The following is a 19,996-nucleotide window of genomic DNA, read 5'->3' on the forward strand; positions in this document are numbered from 1 at the left end:
TCCTTTCAGGGTCCTGTGGGAACTACTCACCTCCTCTAGACATTTCCTAAGAAGCTCCACTGCCCTCTCACGAGAGATAGCTGAAAGAGAACACAGAGGCCACGTATTCAAGGAGTTGCCATCAAGTCCAACTCTCTGCCACAACTTTTAAGTTTCAAATTTCTTCAGGTCAGCATGCCACACAAACGGAAAAGGCAAAAAAATACCTAGCCTTCTAGCTTGCAACAAACTTATTCCATATGCAGTGGAGGATGCCCCAGACCCAGTGCTCCGGCAGCCACAAGCCATTGCAAATTGATTTGCTACAGAGAAGGGTAAGCATGACGGAATTCTGCCTCCCATGGCCAGGGCCTGCCTCTAGAGAAGTCCAGCGGCTTGCCTCTTTTTTATCGCCCATCCCCCTCACCCCTACCCACCCCACCCTTTTAGACTAGGGCTTAAATCGGTTCCATCTGCCCTAGCCAGCTGCAAATCAGGGCAAGGGAGGACAGGCCAGAGTTTTAGCCTCACTTTCCCAGCTGGGTCTCAGTTTAACAATGGAAAGAGAATTCATGGGATAGGGCTGAGACTCTCATAAAACAGGAGCCAAAGGAACTGTCCACAGGCATGGCAAACTGGGATGACATATTATGCAGTTAGGCTTCAAGGGTGGTTAGTGGTGATTTTGGTGGGCAAGTCAGCTGTATTACTGACAGATGCCAAATCAAGAAACAGTCATTAGGAGGCCAGGCTAATGCTTTTCAGGATGTGGCCTGGAGCTCTGGCATGGCTAAGGTTGAGTGAGAGGGCAGCACCAAAAAAAAGAGTAAAGAAGCCAGATTTTTACTGTACTGATAGGGAAGAATGGAATTTAAGGAGAGGAATGGCTATCTGGGCTGCATCTATAGCCTAGAAAAGTGAAGAATCCCAAGTGCCTATTGCTCACAGTGGCTAAAGTCAAGGTTGGGATTGGAGTCAGAAGATAGAATGTAGCACAAAAGCATCCCTGTGCTGGAAGCTTTGCCAAGCTAACAGTTTACTGACAAGTAGAGAGCCAGCTCTTTCTCACAGGAGGGGCAGCCAGCAGCTGATAAAGAACCAAGCGAAGGGCCAAGGCTTGTGGCCTTAAAAGCTTTGATGTTTAAGCAAAGAAATCTTCCATTGTCATTCTGGGGACCTGTTCATCCTCACAAACTCAAACATGCAAACCACTTTGCTTATTTGCTCATTCTTTATAGCTGAGATGCTAATAAGCATCTAGGCTGGGCAAAATGAATTAAAAAACTGAACTTTTGTAACTGAAAAATTAATTTTACTCACTACTGTAGCACCCTTTTAAACAAAACAAAACCCAGCTCTGGACATATGCAGTATCTCCTTCTGTCTGGTAAAAGAAGGACTTTTATTAGCTTTTCAAGAACCCTACTGACCTGGAGGGGAGAGCAGCTTCCAGAAGGTACCTGGATGTGCTTCCTAGGATCCATTCTCTATTCAAGCCCCGACCACCCAACTCCAGGAGTAGTGTACAAAACCAGAAGGCAGCTCAGGACGGGACTATATTCCCTACCTAGAGTGCTAGAACTTACTTGGAGTGTAGTATCGATCCAGGATACTAAGAGTCAGGAAGGCACCATAGCCATGGGCTGCAAAAGGGGCCTTGGCCAAGGCTGCCAGGTAGTCCATGTAGTAAAGCGCTGGACCCTCATGCTCGTCATAGCCAGCCAGGAGGAGGTTGACATGATATGGGGTCTGCAGAAGAAAGACATGGTCAAAGCAGTAGCACCAACATCTCTTTCCATGACAAATGGGATCATTCCAATTCCTGATGAATAAGAAAATAACAGCAGCTAAGTAAATCATGATGAAAGTAAAAACTGAGAGAAATCTAAAGGCCTAAGAGTGTGGTAAGAGTTTGTAAAGGGAAGTTAGCTTGTTTGAATGTAAGGGCATTGGGAGCACTTATTGGTATTCAAAAAAGCTGCTTTCTTCGTAAAGCCTGTGGACAAGAACTTGTTACAAAAGCAAAACATAGGTGCTCTTACGTCTTTTCTAACTGCTGAAACCAAAAAACACAGTTCTGAGAGTGTCAGGCCACAGACTAAAGAAAGCGGCAGCTCCAACCACATCTTCCAAAATAAACAGATTCCATCTGGGCACCTGGACCAAAATTTCAGATGGTAGACTATATGCCATAGTATTAAAGAAACAACTTGGGGGTGCAGAAGGATAGTAGGTCCCAAAAATTTAAGTCAAACCATTAAACATTTAAAAATTTTTTAAATTTTAAGTAGGCTCCACACCCACCATGGGGCTCAAACTCAAGAGTTACATGCTCTAGGGGCGCCTGGGTGGCTCAGTTGGTTAAGCGGCCGACTTGAGCTTGGTTCATGATCTCACTGTTCATGAGTTTGAGCCCCGCATCAGGCTCTGTGCTGACAGCTCAGAGCCTGGAGTCTGCTTCGGATTCTGTATCTCCCTCTCTCTGTGCCCATCGCCCTCTTTCACTGTGTCTGTCTCTCAAAAATAAATGTTAAAAATTAAAAAAAAAAAAAGAGTTACATGCTCTACTGACTAAGCCAGCCAGGTGCCCCTCAAATCACTAAACTTTAATGCAGACAGTAATAATGAAGTCCATAAATGCTCTAGAAGAACTGTGGAAACATAGCAACACTGGAAGAACTATAGATTTAGGTGAAACGCTAACATTTTTTCTCATATAAGAAGGCTCTCCTAAGGTAACTAAAAAGTAATTTTTATCAATGAAACAAACAAAAAGTAATTAACTGGTGTTCTTTCTTTGTATTACTGGCAAATCTAAACATGCAAGTTTCTACAAAGAACCTTTAGTAAGTCGGCCTTGATCTTCATCTCCAAATGGAAGATTATTTTTTTCTACACTAGCTGGGCCATTTACCATGTTAAATTCAGCCTGTGCACGGCCCTAGGCATCAGTGATGAGACTCCCATTTTACATGGCTTCCTTTTTCTCCGGAAAATGTGTTTTCCACCTTGCACTGGCCTCAGTGGGTAGTGAGCAGGCCTTGCTCAGGTTATGTGCCCATCCTTAAATTTACATATTCAATTAAATGCACATTAAATGAAACTGAATACATTTATGCACCCTTTTAAAGTAATAAAGCGAGTGTATAAAGCATAAAGTAATAACAGCTAGTGGTCCTAAAAGTGACACCTTACATTCTTTGGACAATGATTAACATGGACACCTGGAAGCTTGAAGAAGTTCATGTTAGAAGAACACATGAAAATATTATATACTAACTTAGAATTCTAAGCCAGTTGTCCTAAGTAACATTTCCTAAAGATTACAGTGTAGCCCTAAACTGCAAACAAATTTCTGCCTTTGGGTGGATGGTGGATAGTCTGAGAGGAGTAAGAACTGACCAGCAGTAGTCAAGTCTTCTGAGAAAATAATTACGTGCTTGTCACATTTCCCAGTGGGTAGTGTGCTACACTCTGCCAGGCTCTGGAACTCTCTGCCACATTCTGCAACTACATTCTTTTTTTTTTTTTTTTTTTTTTTTTTTAAATTTTTTTTTTTCAACGTTTATTTATTTTTGGGACAGAGAGAGACATAGCATGAACGGGGGAGGGGCAGAGAGAGAGGGAGACACAGAATCGGAAACAGGCTCCAGGCTCTGAGCTATCAGCCCAGAGCCCGACGCGGGGCTCGAACCCACGGACCGCGAGATCGTGACCTGGCTGAAGTCGGACGCTTAACCGACTGCGCCACCCAGGCGCCCCATGCAACTACATTCTTAGTAAGTCTGACCTTAGGCAAGACACTTAACCCCTATGAGTTTCTGTTTCCTTATGTGTAAAACTGGGTCAACTGGGTCAACTAATCCTTCCCTTTTCTATCTTCTGGGGAGTATGGTGAGAAAAAAATAATAGAGGTGAGGCATCCCAAACTCTGGAAGAAAAGATGCTGCCTACATTTCGTAGCATATTAGCTATACCCCAATCTCCTTTCAATAGCATGCCACTTTAAACAACAAAAACTAAACTGTTTAAATTAGCTAAAGATAAAATATGTATATATATCTAATAGATTTTTTCTAGTAAAAATTTTTTTTAAGTGTGAAAAACATACTGTAAAATCAGGCAGACACAGAATACCTTCATGTTCTTATGGTTAGAATTAGAATCTCAAAGAGGAAGCAGAAGGGCGCCTGGGTGGCTCAGTCGGTAAAGCGTCTGACTTCAGCTCAGGTCATGATCTCACAGTCCGTGAGTTCGAGCACCACGTCGGCCTCTGTGCTGACAGCTCAGAGCCTGGAGCCTGCTTTGGATTCTATGTCTCCCTCTCCCTCTGCCCCTCCCCTGCTCATGCTCTGTCTCTGTCTCAAAAATAAATAAAAATATTAAAAAAAAAGGGGCGCCTGGGTGGCGCAGTCGGTTAAGCGTCCGACTTCAGCCAGGTCACGATCTCGCGGTCCAGGAGTTCGAGCCCCGCGTCGGGCTCTGGGCTGATGGCTCAGAGCCTGGAGCCTGTTTCCGATTCTGTGTCTCCCTCTCTCTCTGCCCCTCCCCTGTTCATGCTCTGTCTCTCTCTGTCCCAAAAATAAATAAACGTTGAAAAAAAAATTAAAAAAAAAAAAGAGGAAGCAGAGAGAAGAATGGGGTAGAGAGGAGAGAAACAGAGAGATGGCAAGGGAATTCTAACTGGTTTTCCTCCCCTAAGAGATTTCACAATATAGTCTCTTATCTATCACAAAAAAAAAGTTCACCCTTTTGCTAAGAGGATAACTCTACAATTCTTTGTTCACTGCTAAAACAACCACTGTATGGCTAATCAGAACAATTTTATCAAGTTGTAACGGCAAATTAAGGATCCACTCAGATACCCAAAGAGGTCTAAGCAACAGAACCTAGATATGTTCTGTCTCTAATGAGGATCTTGCTATACTATGAGATTACACTGTGTTTAAAACAATGTGATTTTAAAAGCTACCACCAAAAGATTTTACATGAAACTATGTCAACAGAACTTCAAAAGCAAATGGTATTCCTTAATTGGTCTATATAATATCATTTATTCATGCTTAAGCATCTGATACACACACTCATCAAAGTTGGTATTCAGAAGCTACAACACGTGGTAGAGAAGATAACTCACAAATTATTGTGTGACTTCGAATTACCAACTTCTGCAAGTGTGAGATGCTTAAGCATAAATAAATGGTGTTAGCTAGACTAATTAAATCAATACATCTGTGTAACAACTTGCAGTTTCTGAAATTCTTCCTACAATACTCCATCAAAGATCTCTGGCTTACACTAGTCTTTTTTTTGTTTTGTTTTTTTAAGTTTATTTATTTATTTTGAGAGAGACAGAGAAAGAGAGAACAAATGGGGGTGGGGAGGGGAGGGAGAGAGGGAGAGAGGGAAAAAGGGAGAGGGGGAGAGAGAGAGAGAGAGAGAAGGAGAGAGAATCCCAAGTAGGCCCTCCACTGTCAGCTCAGAGCCAAACACGAAGCTCAAACCCACGAACTGTGAGATCATGACCTGAGTCGAAACCAAGAGTCAGAAGCTTAACCGACTGAGCCACCCAGATGCCCCTTACACTAGTGTTTTAAAATTTCAAATTAAGTCTTATTTATTGTCACTCTTGTGCCTCTAAGAATCACAGTGTTCAATTCAAAGTGACAAAGCCATAGTTATGAGTTTCTTGACTGTTATTGTCCCTCATATTCTTGATTCCTTACTGTATTCCTGAAATGAGACAAATTCCAAGCCCCTCAATTTTGTGTTATTCTGACAGTATACACACATGTGACTGCTGGTAGTATGCTTAGAAAAATACTTATGTGTAAGCTACAGCCTACCTATTCAAATATTTATGCCAATTATAAGCTCCATGAAGGCAGGATTATGTCTGGTTTGTTCAATGATATACAAGCATATAGTATATGCTCAATAAATATGTGCTGAATGAGTAGTAATCATACCAGAAGGCATTATATGTTTTAATTTATATGTGGCTAATGCCTAGTATGACAAGGAGATGAGGAAGATGACTAAACAAATGTCAGAAAGCGATAGGTCCTACTTCCAAGAATTCACTCAAGTTTAAATCAACTGCCAGCATCTCTCTGAATGCACATATATTGTTGCCTTTTACTAGACTCCTGGGTCCTTCTTTCCATTCCCCTGTATTATATTTCTCAATGTTTATTTCTGAGAGAGCACAAGCAGGGGAGGGGTAGAGAGAGAGGGACAGAGGATCTGAGGTGGGCTCTACGCTGACTGCAGTGAGCCTGATGTGGGGCTTAAATTCAAGAACTGTGAGATCATGACCTGAGCCAAAGTCAGATGCTCAACCGAGCCACCCAGGCACCCCTCTAACCCCCTTTAGACATAGGTTGCTAAGTAAAGGAAAATTTAGGGTACAGGTCATGCATCTAGAATTGAACAAAGGGGAGAACAACAGCACAAATAAGTATTTTAGGAAGAAATGTCTGGAAAAATGTCTGTTCGTGTCTTCTGCCCATTTCTTAACTGGATTATTTTGGGGGGTGTTTAGTTTGATAAATTCTTTATAGATTTTGGATACTAACCTTTTATCAGATATGTCATTTGCAAATATCTTCTCCGACATACAGATGACTAACAGACACATGAAAAGATGCTCAACATCACTCATCATCAGGGAAATACAAATCAAAATCACAAGGAGATACCACCTCATTCCTATCAGAATGGCTAAAATTAACATAGGAAACAACAGATGTCGGCCAGGATGTGGAGAAAAGGGATCCCTCTTACGATGTTGGTGGGAATACAAACTGGTGTAGCCACTCTGGAAAACAGTATGGAGGTTGCTCAAAAGTTAAAAACAGAACTACCCTTGGAGCGCCTGGGTGGTTCAGTTGGTTAAGTATCTGACTTTGGCTCAGGTCATGATCTCACGATTCATGGGTTCGAGCCCCGTGTTGGGCTCTGTGCTGACAGGTCAGAGCCTGGAGCCTGCTTCAGATTCTGTGTTTCCCTCTCTCTCTGCCCCTCCCCCACTCTTGCTCTGTCTCTCTCTTTCAAAAATAAATAAACATTAATTTAAAGAAAAAAGAAAAAACGAAAAAACAGAACATTGCTACAACCCAGTATTTGCACTACTAGGTATTTACCCAAAGGATACAAAAATATACAGATTCAAAGGGGCACATGCACCCTGATGTTTATAGCAGCATTATCAACAATAGCCAAACTATGGAAAGAGCCCAAATGTCCAAACTGATGAATGGATATGGGGCGCCTGGGTGGCTCAGTTGGTTAAGCATCTGACTTCAGCTCAGGTCATTATCTCACAGTTTGTGGGTTTGAGCCCCACAACAGGCTCTGTGCTGACAGCTCAGAGCCTGAAGCCTGCTTCAGATTCTCATTCTCTTTCTCTCTCCCACTCCCCTGCTTGCTCTCCCTCTCAAAAATAAACAAACATTAAAAAAAAAAAAAACTAAAAAGATTAAATTAAAAAATAAAAAAAAAGAACTGATGAATGGATAAAGAGGATGTGCTGTGTGTGTGTGTATACACATACATACGATGGAATATTACTCAGCCATCAAAAAGAATGAAATCTTGTCGTTTGCAACCGCGTGGACGGAGCTAGAATGTATTATGCTAAGTGAAATAAATCAGAGAAAGACAAATATATGATTTCACTCATATGTGGAATTTAAGAAACAAAACAAATGAACATAGGGGAAGGAAAAAAAAGAGACGGAAGAAAACCATAAGAGATTCTTAACTATAGAGAACAAACTGAGGATTCATGGAGGGAGTAGGTGGGGCTAAATGGGTGATGGGTATTAAGGAGGGTAGTTGCTGGGATGAGCACTGGGTGTTATATGTAAGTGACGAATCACTAAATTCTACTAATTCTGTAGAATTAATTTTGTCATATATGTTTGTATATTATACAAAAATTTGTAGAAACTAATTTTGTCATATATGTTAACTAATCAGAATTTAAATAAAAACTTAAAAGGTAAACTGTACAGTTAGACCTGAGTTCAAAACCTGTCTTATCAATGTGTGGCTTTAGAAAAGTTAGTCACTTAACTTCTCTGAATTTTAGTGTTCTTATTGAAAACACGGGCTAATACCTACACAAAAGGGATACGGTGAAGATTCAAAGAGACAATGCATATGAACAATAAGCAGAGTGCCTAAAACACAGTAAAGCCTCGATAAATACTAAAATTACTACTAGAGGGGCGCCTGGGTGGCTCAGTCGGTTGAGCGTCCGACTTTGGCTCAGGTCATGATCTCGCGGTCCGTGAGTTCGAGCCCCGCGTTGGGCTCTGTGCTGACAGCTCAGAGCCTGGAGCCTGTTTCAGATTCTGTGTCTCCCTCTCTCTGACCCTCCCCTGTTCATGCTCTGTCTCTCCCTGTCTCAAAAATAAATAAAACGTTAAAAAAAATTTTTAATAAATAAATAAATAAATAAATAAATAAATAAATAAAATTACTACTAGAGACACACAATCATCTATGAAGTTCACAATGCCTATGAAATAGACACTGCAAGTACTCAGGAGAAGCCCACCTACTCCTAGCACTGAAATACAAGTCCTCATAATGTCTTCATAAAGGGACATGGAAGGATGTTAATAAAAATTGCCTAGCACACTGGCTGACACACACAAATGCGGTAAATGACAGTTTCCTCCTCTCCCCTTCCCAGACTCTTTCAGAAGCCCCAAGTCAGAAGGTGATAATGATTGTATTCACTCTCAAAGACATTCATAAGCATCTTCCCTTCAAGCATATCCACTTCGCATTCAACCTACCCTCACCTATCTTGAGACTGACACAGGCCTGGAGACATAGACATATATAGATTTTCTGGAAGCCTGAAAAAACAAAAACAAAAACAAACCCTACATCCACTCTTGAAGAGTAAGTACCATTTAATAATTTATTAAGTACTTTCGTGCTGTTTCTGCCACTACAGATATGTCCATTTGAGTGCCAAGTCTCACTTTCTAGCTACTTTTTCATCAGTTCCCTTCTATCCTATGAGCAGCATTAAATGTGAGGATCTGTCAATTATTCCAGGGAAATGGGAACACTAATCAATCATGACAGATTTGCCAGGAAACCTCTATGCTTTACAAAGTAATCCTTGTTCTGTGCATGATATAATCTAGTCTTTGGTTGTCTCCACTATTCTAATTATTTAGATAGCAAATCAAGGTAATAAAACAAAGTTATGAGGTCCCCAAGGAACTGGCATCCTTCACAACAAAGGATAGGATTGAATATTATATACATTTTGAACCTAAACATCCAGATGACCAATAAATGATCCAAACATTTAGATGAGACACTCCCTGCACAATAATAGCCTTGAGGATCACCATCAACGGTTTACAGTACAAACACCAAAATACTTTAAAGTTGTATTTAATTGATAGACAAAGAAAAAATTTTAAGTGAACCATCCTGGGAACTCAAAATGAATTTTAGCTTCTAAAAAAAGGTACCACTGGGGTGCCTGGGTGGCTTAGTCTGTTAAGCATCAGACTTCGGCTTGGGTCATGATCTCATGGTTCGTGGGTTCAGGACCCACATCTGGCTCTGTGCTGACAGCTCAGAGCCTGGAGCCTGCTTCTGATTCTGTCTCCCTCTGTCTCTACCCCTCCCCAGCTCACACTCTGTCTCTCTCTCTCAAAAATAAATAAATGTTAATAAAAAAAAATTTTTTTTAACTAAAAAAAGGTACCACCAAAATTTTGCCTCTTTTTACAAGTGGGAAAAAAAACACCACCACACAAATGTGGTATCTTTTCTTCCCTTAAAAATACATGATACAAGCTTATTTTATTTTTTAATGTTTATTTACTTCTGAGAGAGAGACAGAGACAGAGAGAGAGAGAGAGAGAGAGAGAGAGAGAATATGAGCAGGGGAGGGGCAGAGAACAAGAAAGACACAGAATCCTAAGCAGTCTCCAGGCTCCACACTGTCAGCACAGAGTCTGATGCAGGGCTTGAGCCCATGAACCACGAGATCATGACCTGAGCCAAAGTCAGACACTTAACTGACTGAGCCACCCAGATGCCCGGATATAAGTTTATTTAAAAAAATTTTTTAATGTTTTTATTTATTTTTGAGACAGAGAGAGACAGAGCATGAGCAGGGGAGGGGCAGAGAGAAAGGGAGACACAGAATCCAAAGCAGGCTCCAGGCTTTGAGCTGTCAGCACAGAGCCTGACGCAGGGCTCAAACTCACGGACTGTGAGATCATGACCTGAGCTGAAGTCAGACACTCAACCGACTGAGCCACCCAGGTGCCCCTATAAGTTTATTTTAAAGTGGAGAAAAAAAAAAAAAAATGGAGAGCTTTAGGAGTGTCTGGGTGGCTCAGCCCATGGAGCGTCTGACTCTAGACTTCGGCCCAGGTCATGATCATGGTTTGTGGGATAGAGCCTCAAGTCAGGCTCTGTGCTGGCAGCGTGGGGCCTGCTTGGGATTCTCTCTCACTCTCTCTGCTGCTCCCCTGTTCATGCTCACTCACTCTCTCTCTCAAAATAAATAAATAAACTTTAAAAATAAAGTGGAAAGCTCTCAGTCATTTTGAAATTTCTTCATCTATACAACAGGGATAATAACAGCATCCATCATTACAGGGTTATAGAAGGTTTAAATAAATAAATGTAAAGTGCTTAATGCAAATACCTGTTAATAATACTAATACAGATTAGTTATTATCATCACCACCACCACTGTCACTTTTATGATCTGACCGCATTAACAGATCTGACCAGATAATATCAAGATGTCCCACAAAGAACAAAGAGCCAATCAAATCATTCCTCTTTTTTTTTTTTATAGTCAAAAGGGATAAAATTTAAGCAAGGAAATTAGCCAATAACCACACCTCTTATACACTTCTCCCTGAGACTGAAATGGACTTCCTAAGTACCTGAGCCCTGCAGAACTGAGCTGTTTCACTTTATGCATTTGGGAGTGGGGGGTGTGCATGGTACACACAGGCAAACTTTCCTCAAGTTAGGTGGAATATTTCCCTCCCTCCAACTCTTGTGCATACAACTCCTTGTATATTCTCTCTCTCATGAAAAAGAAACACTGTAGTGATTACGAAGAGTGTGAAATTCCATAAATTTTACAGCTAAAGAGAACAGTTGTGATAAATACACTGAAACAACAAAATCAGCGACGAAGAGTCTGGGCGGTGACAAGCAGCGGTGTGACATCTGGCGGAAACCAAAGTCACAGCAAGGGGGAGAGAGGTGGGCGTGAGGAAGCATCCTGCCGAGCGTGGACACAGAAAAAGAGAGGAATTGACAGTCTTCCTTTGGAGCCAGGCCAGCCTTTGCCACCTCTAATTGAATAGGACGATGTCGATAGGAGTGAGGTGCTTTGGAGGTGGGGTTTCTTTTGCGTTGTGCTGTACCTTGGAACTTTAAGCAGTGTGTGAAGCATACTTCCATTCCTGGATTAATCTGGAAGGAGATATAGAACCACCAATGGGACAAAGGAGTCTGTTTAGTGATGACAGTGTTTTAATAAATAGACTTCTAAATACACTAAACAGAGACTGGGCTTTGAAGGGATAGTGCATGCTATTTCTTTTAGCCCAGTTGATTGTCAAAGCTCCCTAAAATCCCATCTTTGGCACTGAGAGTACAGTTTATAGACTTAGAAGAAAAGTTCAACTAGCTTGTCTAACATCCCTTTTACAAATGTGGGGACTCAAGTTCAAAGAAGGGACAGTGATGTGCCCCTAAGTCACATGGCTAATTAGTGTCAGGACCAGAATTTAGACTTCTGATTCCATTGTGTGTTTTTCTAGGAAACCATGCTGCCTCCACAAAATGGAAATTAGTGTGAAAATATAATTCAATATGTAAATGTCAGTTTCACACTCAAATATTTCAGATTATACTATTTTGCATACCAGTATCTATTGTTCTCTATTTCATGTATCACATCTTACATAACCTATAATACTTTAAGTTTTAAAAGGGCAAATTCAATGTCAGACCATATGACTCCTCTAAACCATCTACAAATATATAAAACATGTGGTAAGTACTCAATAAATAGCAGTTATGGTATTGGTATCTGTTTATCTGACAAACACATACCAATATCATAACTGCTTTGCCAATGCCCAATTTTGCAAATTCATTAATAAACACAATGGATCAGTTTATTATTTTCTTATACTGGTACTCTGAACACTGAATCAGAAGTTTATTTCCAATAATCAACAGAATTCACTAGCTATCTGCTTTGCATGGTTTGATGGTATAATTTTAAAATTTCAATGTCACTTTTGCCATTTTAATTAAAGAAGGACTTGGTAGGGGAACCTGGTTGGCCCAGTTCATTGAGCGTCCGACTTCGGCTCAGGTCATGATCTCTTGGTTCATGGGTTTGAGCCCTGCGTCGGGCTCTGTGCTGACAGCTCAGAGCCTGGAGCCTGCTTTGGATTCTGTCTTCTTCTCTCTCTCTGCCCCTCCCCCACTCTGTCTCTCAAAAATAAAACAAACATTAAAATTTAAAAAAGAAGAAGAGGAAGAAGAAGGACTTTGTACCTATATTGGAATTGCAATGTTTGCTATATTGAACACTTCAGAAAAAACCTCTAAGATTTCAACAACTTCCAATAGTCTTCACAACCTATGTAACTTTCCTAGCTCTAGAAGATTGTGACTCTATGGATAGGGCTGGAGAAGAATATCTATCCCTAGTACCTAAACAATATAGGACATATGTGCTCTGGTTTTAATCCTCTCCAATACAGTCCTTCTTAAGGAAACCCATCAATCTCTCTTTCTAATAACAACGGTGATTATACCTGAAGTATAAATGTACACAATTTATAAAAGGCTTCAACCAAATCCTGCAAGAACTAGACACATAGGATAGTTATGAAATGGGCAGATACCCCAACCAACTTCACTTTTGCATTTGACATGTGACTTTATTTATTTATTTTTAAAGTTTCATTTATTTATTTTTGAGGGAGGGAGAGAGAATCCCAAGCAGGCTCTGCACTGTGAGCCCCAAGCCCGATGTGGCGCTCAAACCCATACACTGCGAGATCGTGGCCTGAGCCAAAATCAACAGTCAGACACTTAACGGACTGAGTCACCCAGGTGTCCCTACTTTAACTCCAAAGTTACTCAGCATTTACTGTGTGAGAAGCTTCATGCCAGGTGATGAAGATGGAAGCCTAGGTCTGGAAGGAGCTCACAAGATAGATGAGTAGGAGGATTCCATATTGAGGAAACAGCATATGTGAAGGTAAAGAAACACGGAGGAATGTGGAATATTTGCGTACTGGTGAATATGGGACATGTATACCTAATGAATTAGGTCATTTCAGCAGGAAGCAGAGGAACTGGAATGATACTGTCACTGGCTTCCTAAAGAATACAAACTTTAGCCTGTAAACCAAAGAGGAGCCAGTGAAAACCACTCCTGTTCCTCTGCTGCTCCAAGCCTTTTTCATGTCACAGGACACTGCAGAAGCAGTAGGGATGGAGAGGGAGGTATGCAACATGAAATATATTTAGAAGGGAGAAATGACAGGAATAACTAGTGGAATAGAAGGTAGGAGAAAGAGAAGAAGGCTCTCAATAAAGGGAAAGATGATAGAGCAGATGTAAAAAACTCAATTTAGATCCCAAGCAATGAAGACCCGAGACAGTCCTTTGGCCCTGGAGCTCCAAGTGCCCCATCTGAATATGGGGATAGTACTGTTCACCCAACAGATGTCAGGAATGAAAAGTGCTCATCTGTGTTAAAGTTCCTGAAAGAAGACCTAGTGGGGCACCTGGACAGCTCAGTCGGTTAAGCGTGACTCTTGATGTTGGCTCAGGACATGATCGCACGGTTTGTGAGATCCGGCAACGTGTTGGGCTGCATGCTGTCAGTGCGGAGCCTGCTTAGGATTCTCTCTTTCCCTCTCTCTCTCTGCCCCTTCCCCTACCCATGCGCATGTACACTCTCTCAAAATAAATAAATGAACATTGTTTTAAAAAAGCCTAGTAAGTAGTAGGTGCCCAATAAATGTCAACTGAATCTGAATTCTAGGAGCAAAAAAAGTTAAATATTGTGCATATTTCAATTTTTAGCAAAACTAGATTTTAAAGTTCCCCTTCAATAATTCCAATATTTCTGTACATTTTACTTCCCTAAAGCCATTATTAACCCCAAGTTTGAACCATTCTCCTATTAAAGTTGTAATCTTATCGTAATTAGAAGTTTAGAAATTTAATGAGTTGAAATGCAGCATGGCACAGATGCCTTATTATACCAACTAGTTAACACAGTATTTGTTTTCTACATTAATTTTACTTGCTAATCAAAAATACTGCTTTCTCCCAAATAACATCAAAATAAAATTGCTGATTGTGCAATGGGAAAACCAACGCCACCACATCTGCAACAAGGCCACTTGAACTGTTTTTCATGAGCTGGCAGTTCCCAGGGAAAACTGAAGATTCCATATACCTTTAAGTCAGTTCTCAAAAATTTAAGTGCAGAAGCCAGGCTTTGTATACTACTAGGCAAATATTAAGGTGGACATGCTAAGCATGCCCATGAATATCTATGAATGTTGAACATCATAGGTGATTCACCTTCCTGAGTTAATAAACCAATCCGTTGGAAAAGACTATTTAGGACTATATATGGCTGTGTATGTTTCTGGATGTCCACAGCCACCAGATACAGAACACTAAGGAAATCCTGGGGAAAACGGTGTTTCAGAGCCCTTCTATCAGAACAGCCTAGGTTCAACGTAAGTTACTCTTATCTCTTCAACTGACATGGAAGATCCTCACTGGTCTCCCTGCTTCTCTCTTCTTTCCGCAAACAGGAGCCAATGGTTTAACCAAATCTCATCTGTTTGTGCTAACCCTCTCTTAGCCAACAAGCTTCCAGAGAGCTCCAGTGCTTTTAGCATAAAGCTTTTTCAACAAAATCTTCATAACAGGGACTCTCTGGTTTCAATCTTTTACCATTCCCCTAAAAACCTCAGCCATATTTAACAAACTATTCAGATTACAGATTTTATAATATATGTACATATGTAGTAAAAACTATATAAAGGTATTTATTTATATATCTTTTCAATCAATAGAGCCCTAATTTGTATATAGTATTCCACTAGTTAAAACAGGTAAAAAGTTAGGAGTAGGAGGCTCAGAGTCTAAAAATCATTAGAAAACCCCTGTCTGACTTAACACATTCTCTCACACTTGTCTTTTGGTTTGTGCTTCTGGTTTTCCTTTTGGCTTCACCTTTGCCTTTAATGACAGCCAGTCCTTTCAGGCTCAGGTTAGGTTCTGTTCCCAGAGCACCTATCTATCTGTATGGCGACTGTGGCACTTGTCACCCTGCAGTGCAAGTTCTCCATCTAAAGGCACACACCGAGCTTTGCGTCCGTTTCCCTGGCCCCAAGGACAATGCAGGCTGCAGATGTGCTGAATGACTATCAGCACTTATGGAACTTCTCAGCTACAGAATGCACACTTTAGGAGGCATCAAAAAGGCAGCGTAGAGTTTTGGCACGTTACTTTATAAAGATTCAGAGATTATTTCCTCTCCCTTCCTTTCTTCTTTTCAATCTAATTAATCCTATTTACTCTGCTGTCCCCACTCAAAAGCAATGATAAATCTGAACTTACTCTCTTCAACTTTTAAAAAAATGTGTTATACTTTCTTGCCCTTTTACCCTTCTTATTTCCTTAAGTTTTTTTTGGTAAAATAACACATACATATAAAGGTACACAAAATATACACATACAGCTTAATGAATAAAATGAATACATGTGTAACTAGCTCCCAGGTCGAGAAACAGAACAGTCAACTCCTCCCTTCAAAGACTTCCTTCCTACTCTCCTTCATTTTAGATGACTGTTATTGGGGAGAGTACAGGAAAACCTCACAGAGTTTTTGGGATCAGCCCCTGAATTAATATCCCTGAATGATCGTGGGCCAGGGCAAAAAAGAGGCATCAAGTTGAATCACTATATTGTACACTTGAAACTAATATAACACTGTATGTTAACTATACTGGAATTAAAATTAAAAAAATAAGTTAAAATAAAGACATTAGGGGCTGTGTGGGGGGGAGGAAATAAAAGAGGCATTAAGATGTCAGAGTGTATGTGTATTTGTATCTGTGAGTGTGAGGGAATGCTCACACAGGTCAGGGCACTGGTTTAAAACAATCCTAAAAGGCAGGGTAAACCCGCACTTCTAATGGTAAACATTTTCAAAGTAAAAGCATGTTTTTACTAAGCAGACACAGTACTTTGCCGCTCCTGGCTTACACCAAACCTTAATAGGAAACCACATAATTTTCAGGACATAAGTTTCAAAACAGTATGAATTTAGACCAGTTACCATCAACCCCATTGTGGGTAGGAAAGATGCTCTAAGTGAAAAATTGGCATTATGGGGTTGCACAATCCCAGCCACCCAATAAACTCATTCCATTCAACCAGAACAGGGGTTCTCTCTGCTCACAGCAGGCATCCAACAGGGTAGCACATATATGCTCTCTGAGTGAGAAAGCAACACCTTCTCACATACAACCCCCTGGAGAGAGATGGGAAGGGGGAGAGGGGAGGACTTTACACCTGCAAACTCCTAACTCTATCAGCACTAGGGCTGGGAAAAACAGCACATATTAAAAAAGGGGGTAGGAAGGGTGGGAAGGATTCCTGATAAAGCCAGTAATTTTCGAAAAAGGATATTCTTAAGCCATTTTTTCTTAGAAGATGAGTAAGTTTAATGATTCAACATCCAAGTCTTTGTCTTCCTCATGGACTTTAGTCAAGCCCTAATGACTATAAGCAAACTGCTTCAAAGTGCAGCTGTCAGAACTCTTATTCTTCTTGGTAGAAAAACACTATATGCACAAAATATATGTCATATTAATTAAGGCATCTCAACTTCAAGTATCTGTCCCTGGGCCTTTAGATAATCAATATGACCACTAAAAATAGAACAATGGCATCTCAAATGGGGCAGACATGAGCCACGCCCAATCCTAAGAGACTCCTGTGAGATGTGAGCTGGGATGCACATGTGTTTTGCAGTACCACTGAATATCCATCTAAATGTAGCCATATGTTTTCAGTTTTTCTGTATGTCCTATTCAGCCTAGGAAACAAAATAACTAACAGACCTATAACTCTTGGCTCAGCTCATCTTGAAAATCCAGTTAACTGCCTAGCTGACTGAGGTCTGGTGGGAAAGAACTGTTCTCCAGGTCTAAAAGAACGGCTGCTTGCACCAAAATTCCATGAGTTTCATGATGAACATCTTGATTTTTTTTTTCAGTTTCCCCCTCACCAAAAGTAAGCCAGCTCTGTCTGTCAAGATGCCCAGGCTGTGTGGCAGCGGTGTCAAAGGCTGCCATTTGCTTGAAGGCACTGCCATCTGCAGCAGTAAAACATTTTGTCTCCGGAAAATAAACACATCTGCCTTTGCCAGTGTCCTCCCACTGTGCCACCCATCTGGAGCAGGTGAGCTGGAAGGCAAGCCTGGGCATGGTGAGAAGGGGGTGAGCAGAGGAGGCAAGGCCTCCAGGGAGATGGCACTTGGAGGAAGAAGGTAGTGCTGTGTCATGTCACATCCTGCTAACCACATTCGCCAAAAAGCATGCGAAATTACCCTTGTTAGTGACATTTTAATCATATGCAGCAAATGGCTGGTTGTGTTACAGGACAAGACCTGTAAAGTCAAGGTTTCACCAAGGCCATCTGCTCTCCAGGTCACATGACCTCACTGATACCAATAAACACATGACATCTTTGTGCCAGCCACCAAAGGCAAGATGACAATAACTCTAGTGGTCAGACAGAGGCTCAAAGCAACAGGATTCTTCTAGGACAAGACCACACTATACGTGACTACTATAAAGCAGACTAAACACACTCAAATTGAGGCCAAGTACTGGGACAAGTCACGGTCACTTTTAGAAATGACTAATATCTGAAATTCTTTCCTACATACTCTTTACCTTTCCCTGAAAAAATAAATTCAAGTCTGCTTATGGTCTTGACATTAGATCTTTAAATTACACTATTTGGGGGCTAGAAGAAACCATACAAAATTATCCAAATTCCCTCTTTCTCCCAAGGTATTTTAACTAGCTCACAAGAGAGCTAGTGCTAAACCTCCTGAGGCAGGGCTCTTTCAGTTATACCACTGGTTTTCAAACTTTGGTGGGAAGGGAACAGTGAAACCTTTTTGTTTGTTTGTTTTCAAATAAAATTGTACATGGAATCCCAATATATAAAATAGATGAAAGTTACGTTGACCTATATGAAACACAGCTAACATTTCACTATACTGCTCTTCTTTGTGACTTTTCTAAGGCAACTTCATGAAATAGTTTGAAAACCACCACACCAGGCTGGCTGATATTTTCCCAACTCATTATTTCCATTTTTTAGGTGTATAGTCCTATTAAAAAATAAATTACCAAAAGCTCACCAAGTACTTGGCAGAAAGGTTCTATGAAAACACTTTGGCCAGTGAGTAGCAGTAGTAAAGCCCTGAAGACTACATACCATGAAGGGCAGCATTCTACTCTAAACCTTGCCATGAAACTCCACATTCCCCAAGGATATCAGATTTGGCTGGTTCATACCTAGGCCTCCCCTTATGTAAAATGGAGATCAGGGTGGATAATAACAAATAATTTTAGGGCATTCAAATAGGCTACACCAAATGTGCCATTTCAAGCAAGAAATAGCCCCATTACTTATCACTCTCCCTTCTATAGCCCATTAATCAAATCATAAGGAGAATTTAAATAAGCATTGTGCAAACTATGCCTAAAAGTCATTACAAAATTTTCAAAATAATCCTATTAAAATCCAAATAGCATTTTCTTTTATTTTTTAATGTTTATGTTATTTTTGAGAGAGAGACACACACACACAGAGTGTTATAGAGAGAAAGAGGGAGACACAGAATCTGAAGCAGACTCCAGGCTCTGAGCTATCAGCACAGAGCCCAATGCGGGGCTCGAACTCACACACTGTGAGATCATGACCTGAGCTGAAGTCGGACGCTTAACCAACCGAACTACCCAGGCACCCCTCCAAATAGCATTTTCTTAATGAAGACGTCAGTTATTAAATACTATTTTCCAGAAGATATCATTCACTCATTCAAAATATATTTTATTAAACTAATGGCAAAGTCTCAGTTCTTGTAATCTGCCACATTTGATTGTTCCTTCCTTCTAAACAGATGAAAGTGAGACTCAGCAAACATAAGGGACTTAGTCAAGATCACACAAACTAGTACATAACAGAGAACACATCAGAACTCTGTGATTCCAAAACCTATGCTCAAAGAAGCCTCTTAAGTTTTGAAAGTGGGGAGTCAAACCCATAGCAAAAAGCCTGATAAGCCTTTTTCCTGCTCCCTGGTGTATATGGAGGAGAGCAACTTAAATGTACACATGTATTTAAATAAAAAGCTAGAATGAATCCTCTAGATTCCCCTCTCCCCATCTGTGTGGAGTTTTTTTTTCCATCTTTTCCTGCTAACCTCATCTTTAATTCTTACATGGTGAAGTAATATCCATTCAATAAAAATATTTTTTAAAGTTTATTATTTATTTTTGAGAGAGAGAGAGAGAGAGACAGAGAGAGAGAGAGAGAGAGAGAAGGGGGAAGGGCAGAAAGAGAAGGAGAGAAAATCCTAAGCAGCATTTGCATGGTCAGCACAGAGCCTGACATGGGGCTTGATCTCAAAGTGTGAGATCATGACCTGAGCTGAAATCAAGAGTCAGACACTTAATCAACTGAACTACCCAGGCGCTCCTCATGAAAAATATTTTAATGCAATTCCCTTCCAGTATATAAATGTATAATAACATTTTCAGTGGTATCTGTGGATCAACTGGATGACATTTATTCAGCAAATACTTACTGAACACCTACAATGGGCACATATTTATACGTTATCTATATAATCCTATACAGAGAT

The 19,996-nt window shown here is 40.6% G+C and overlaps 1 protein-coding gene across 3 annotated transcripts in view; it reads right to left on the bottom strand.

Annotated features, from left to right (window-relative positions):
* PSMB2 (proteasome 20S subunit beta 2) overlaps positions 1–19,996 on the bottom strand; it is a 33,878-nt gene that overhangs the window by 3,002 nt on the left and 10,880 nt on the right. For all 3 annotated transcript variants that reach the window (XM_025934784.2, XM_025934782.2, XM_086716444.1), the window contains 2 exons: positions 1,566–1,728; positions 31–80 (listed from right to left, as the gene is read on the bottom strand). In XM_025934784.2, coding sequence (XP_025790569.1) covers positions 31–80; positions 1,566–1,728 — 213 coding nt within the window. The remainder of the gene's footprint in view (positions 1–30; positions 81–1,565; positions 1,729–19,996) is intronic.

Source organism: Puma concolor, chromosome C1, assembly GCF_028749965.1.
Source record: "Puma concolor isolate L17-30 chromosome C1, mPumCon1.1.hap2, whole genome shotgun sequence".
In the NCBI taxonomy this organism is placed as follows: Eukaryota; Metazoa; Chordata; class Mammalia; order Carnivora; family Felidae; genus Puma; species Puma concolor.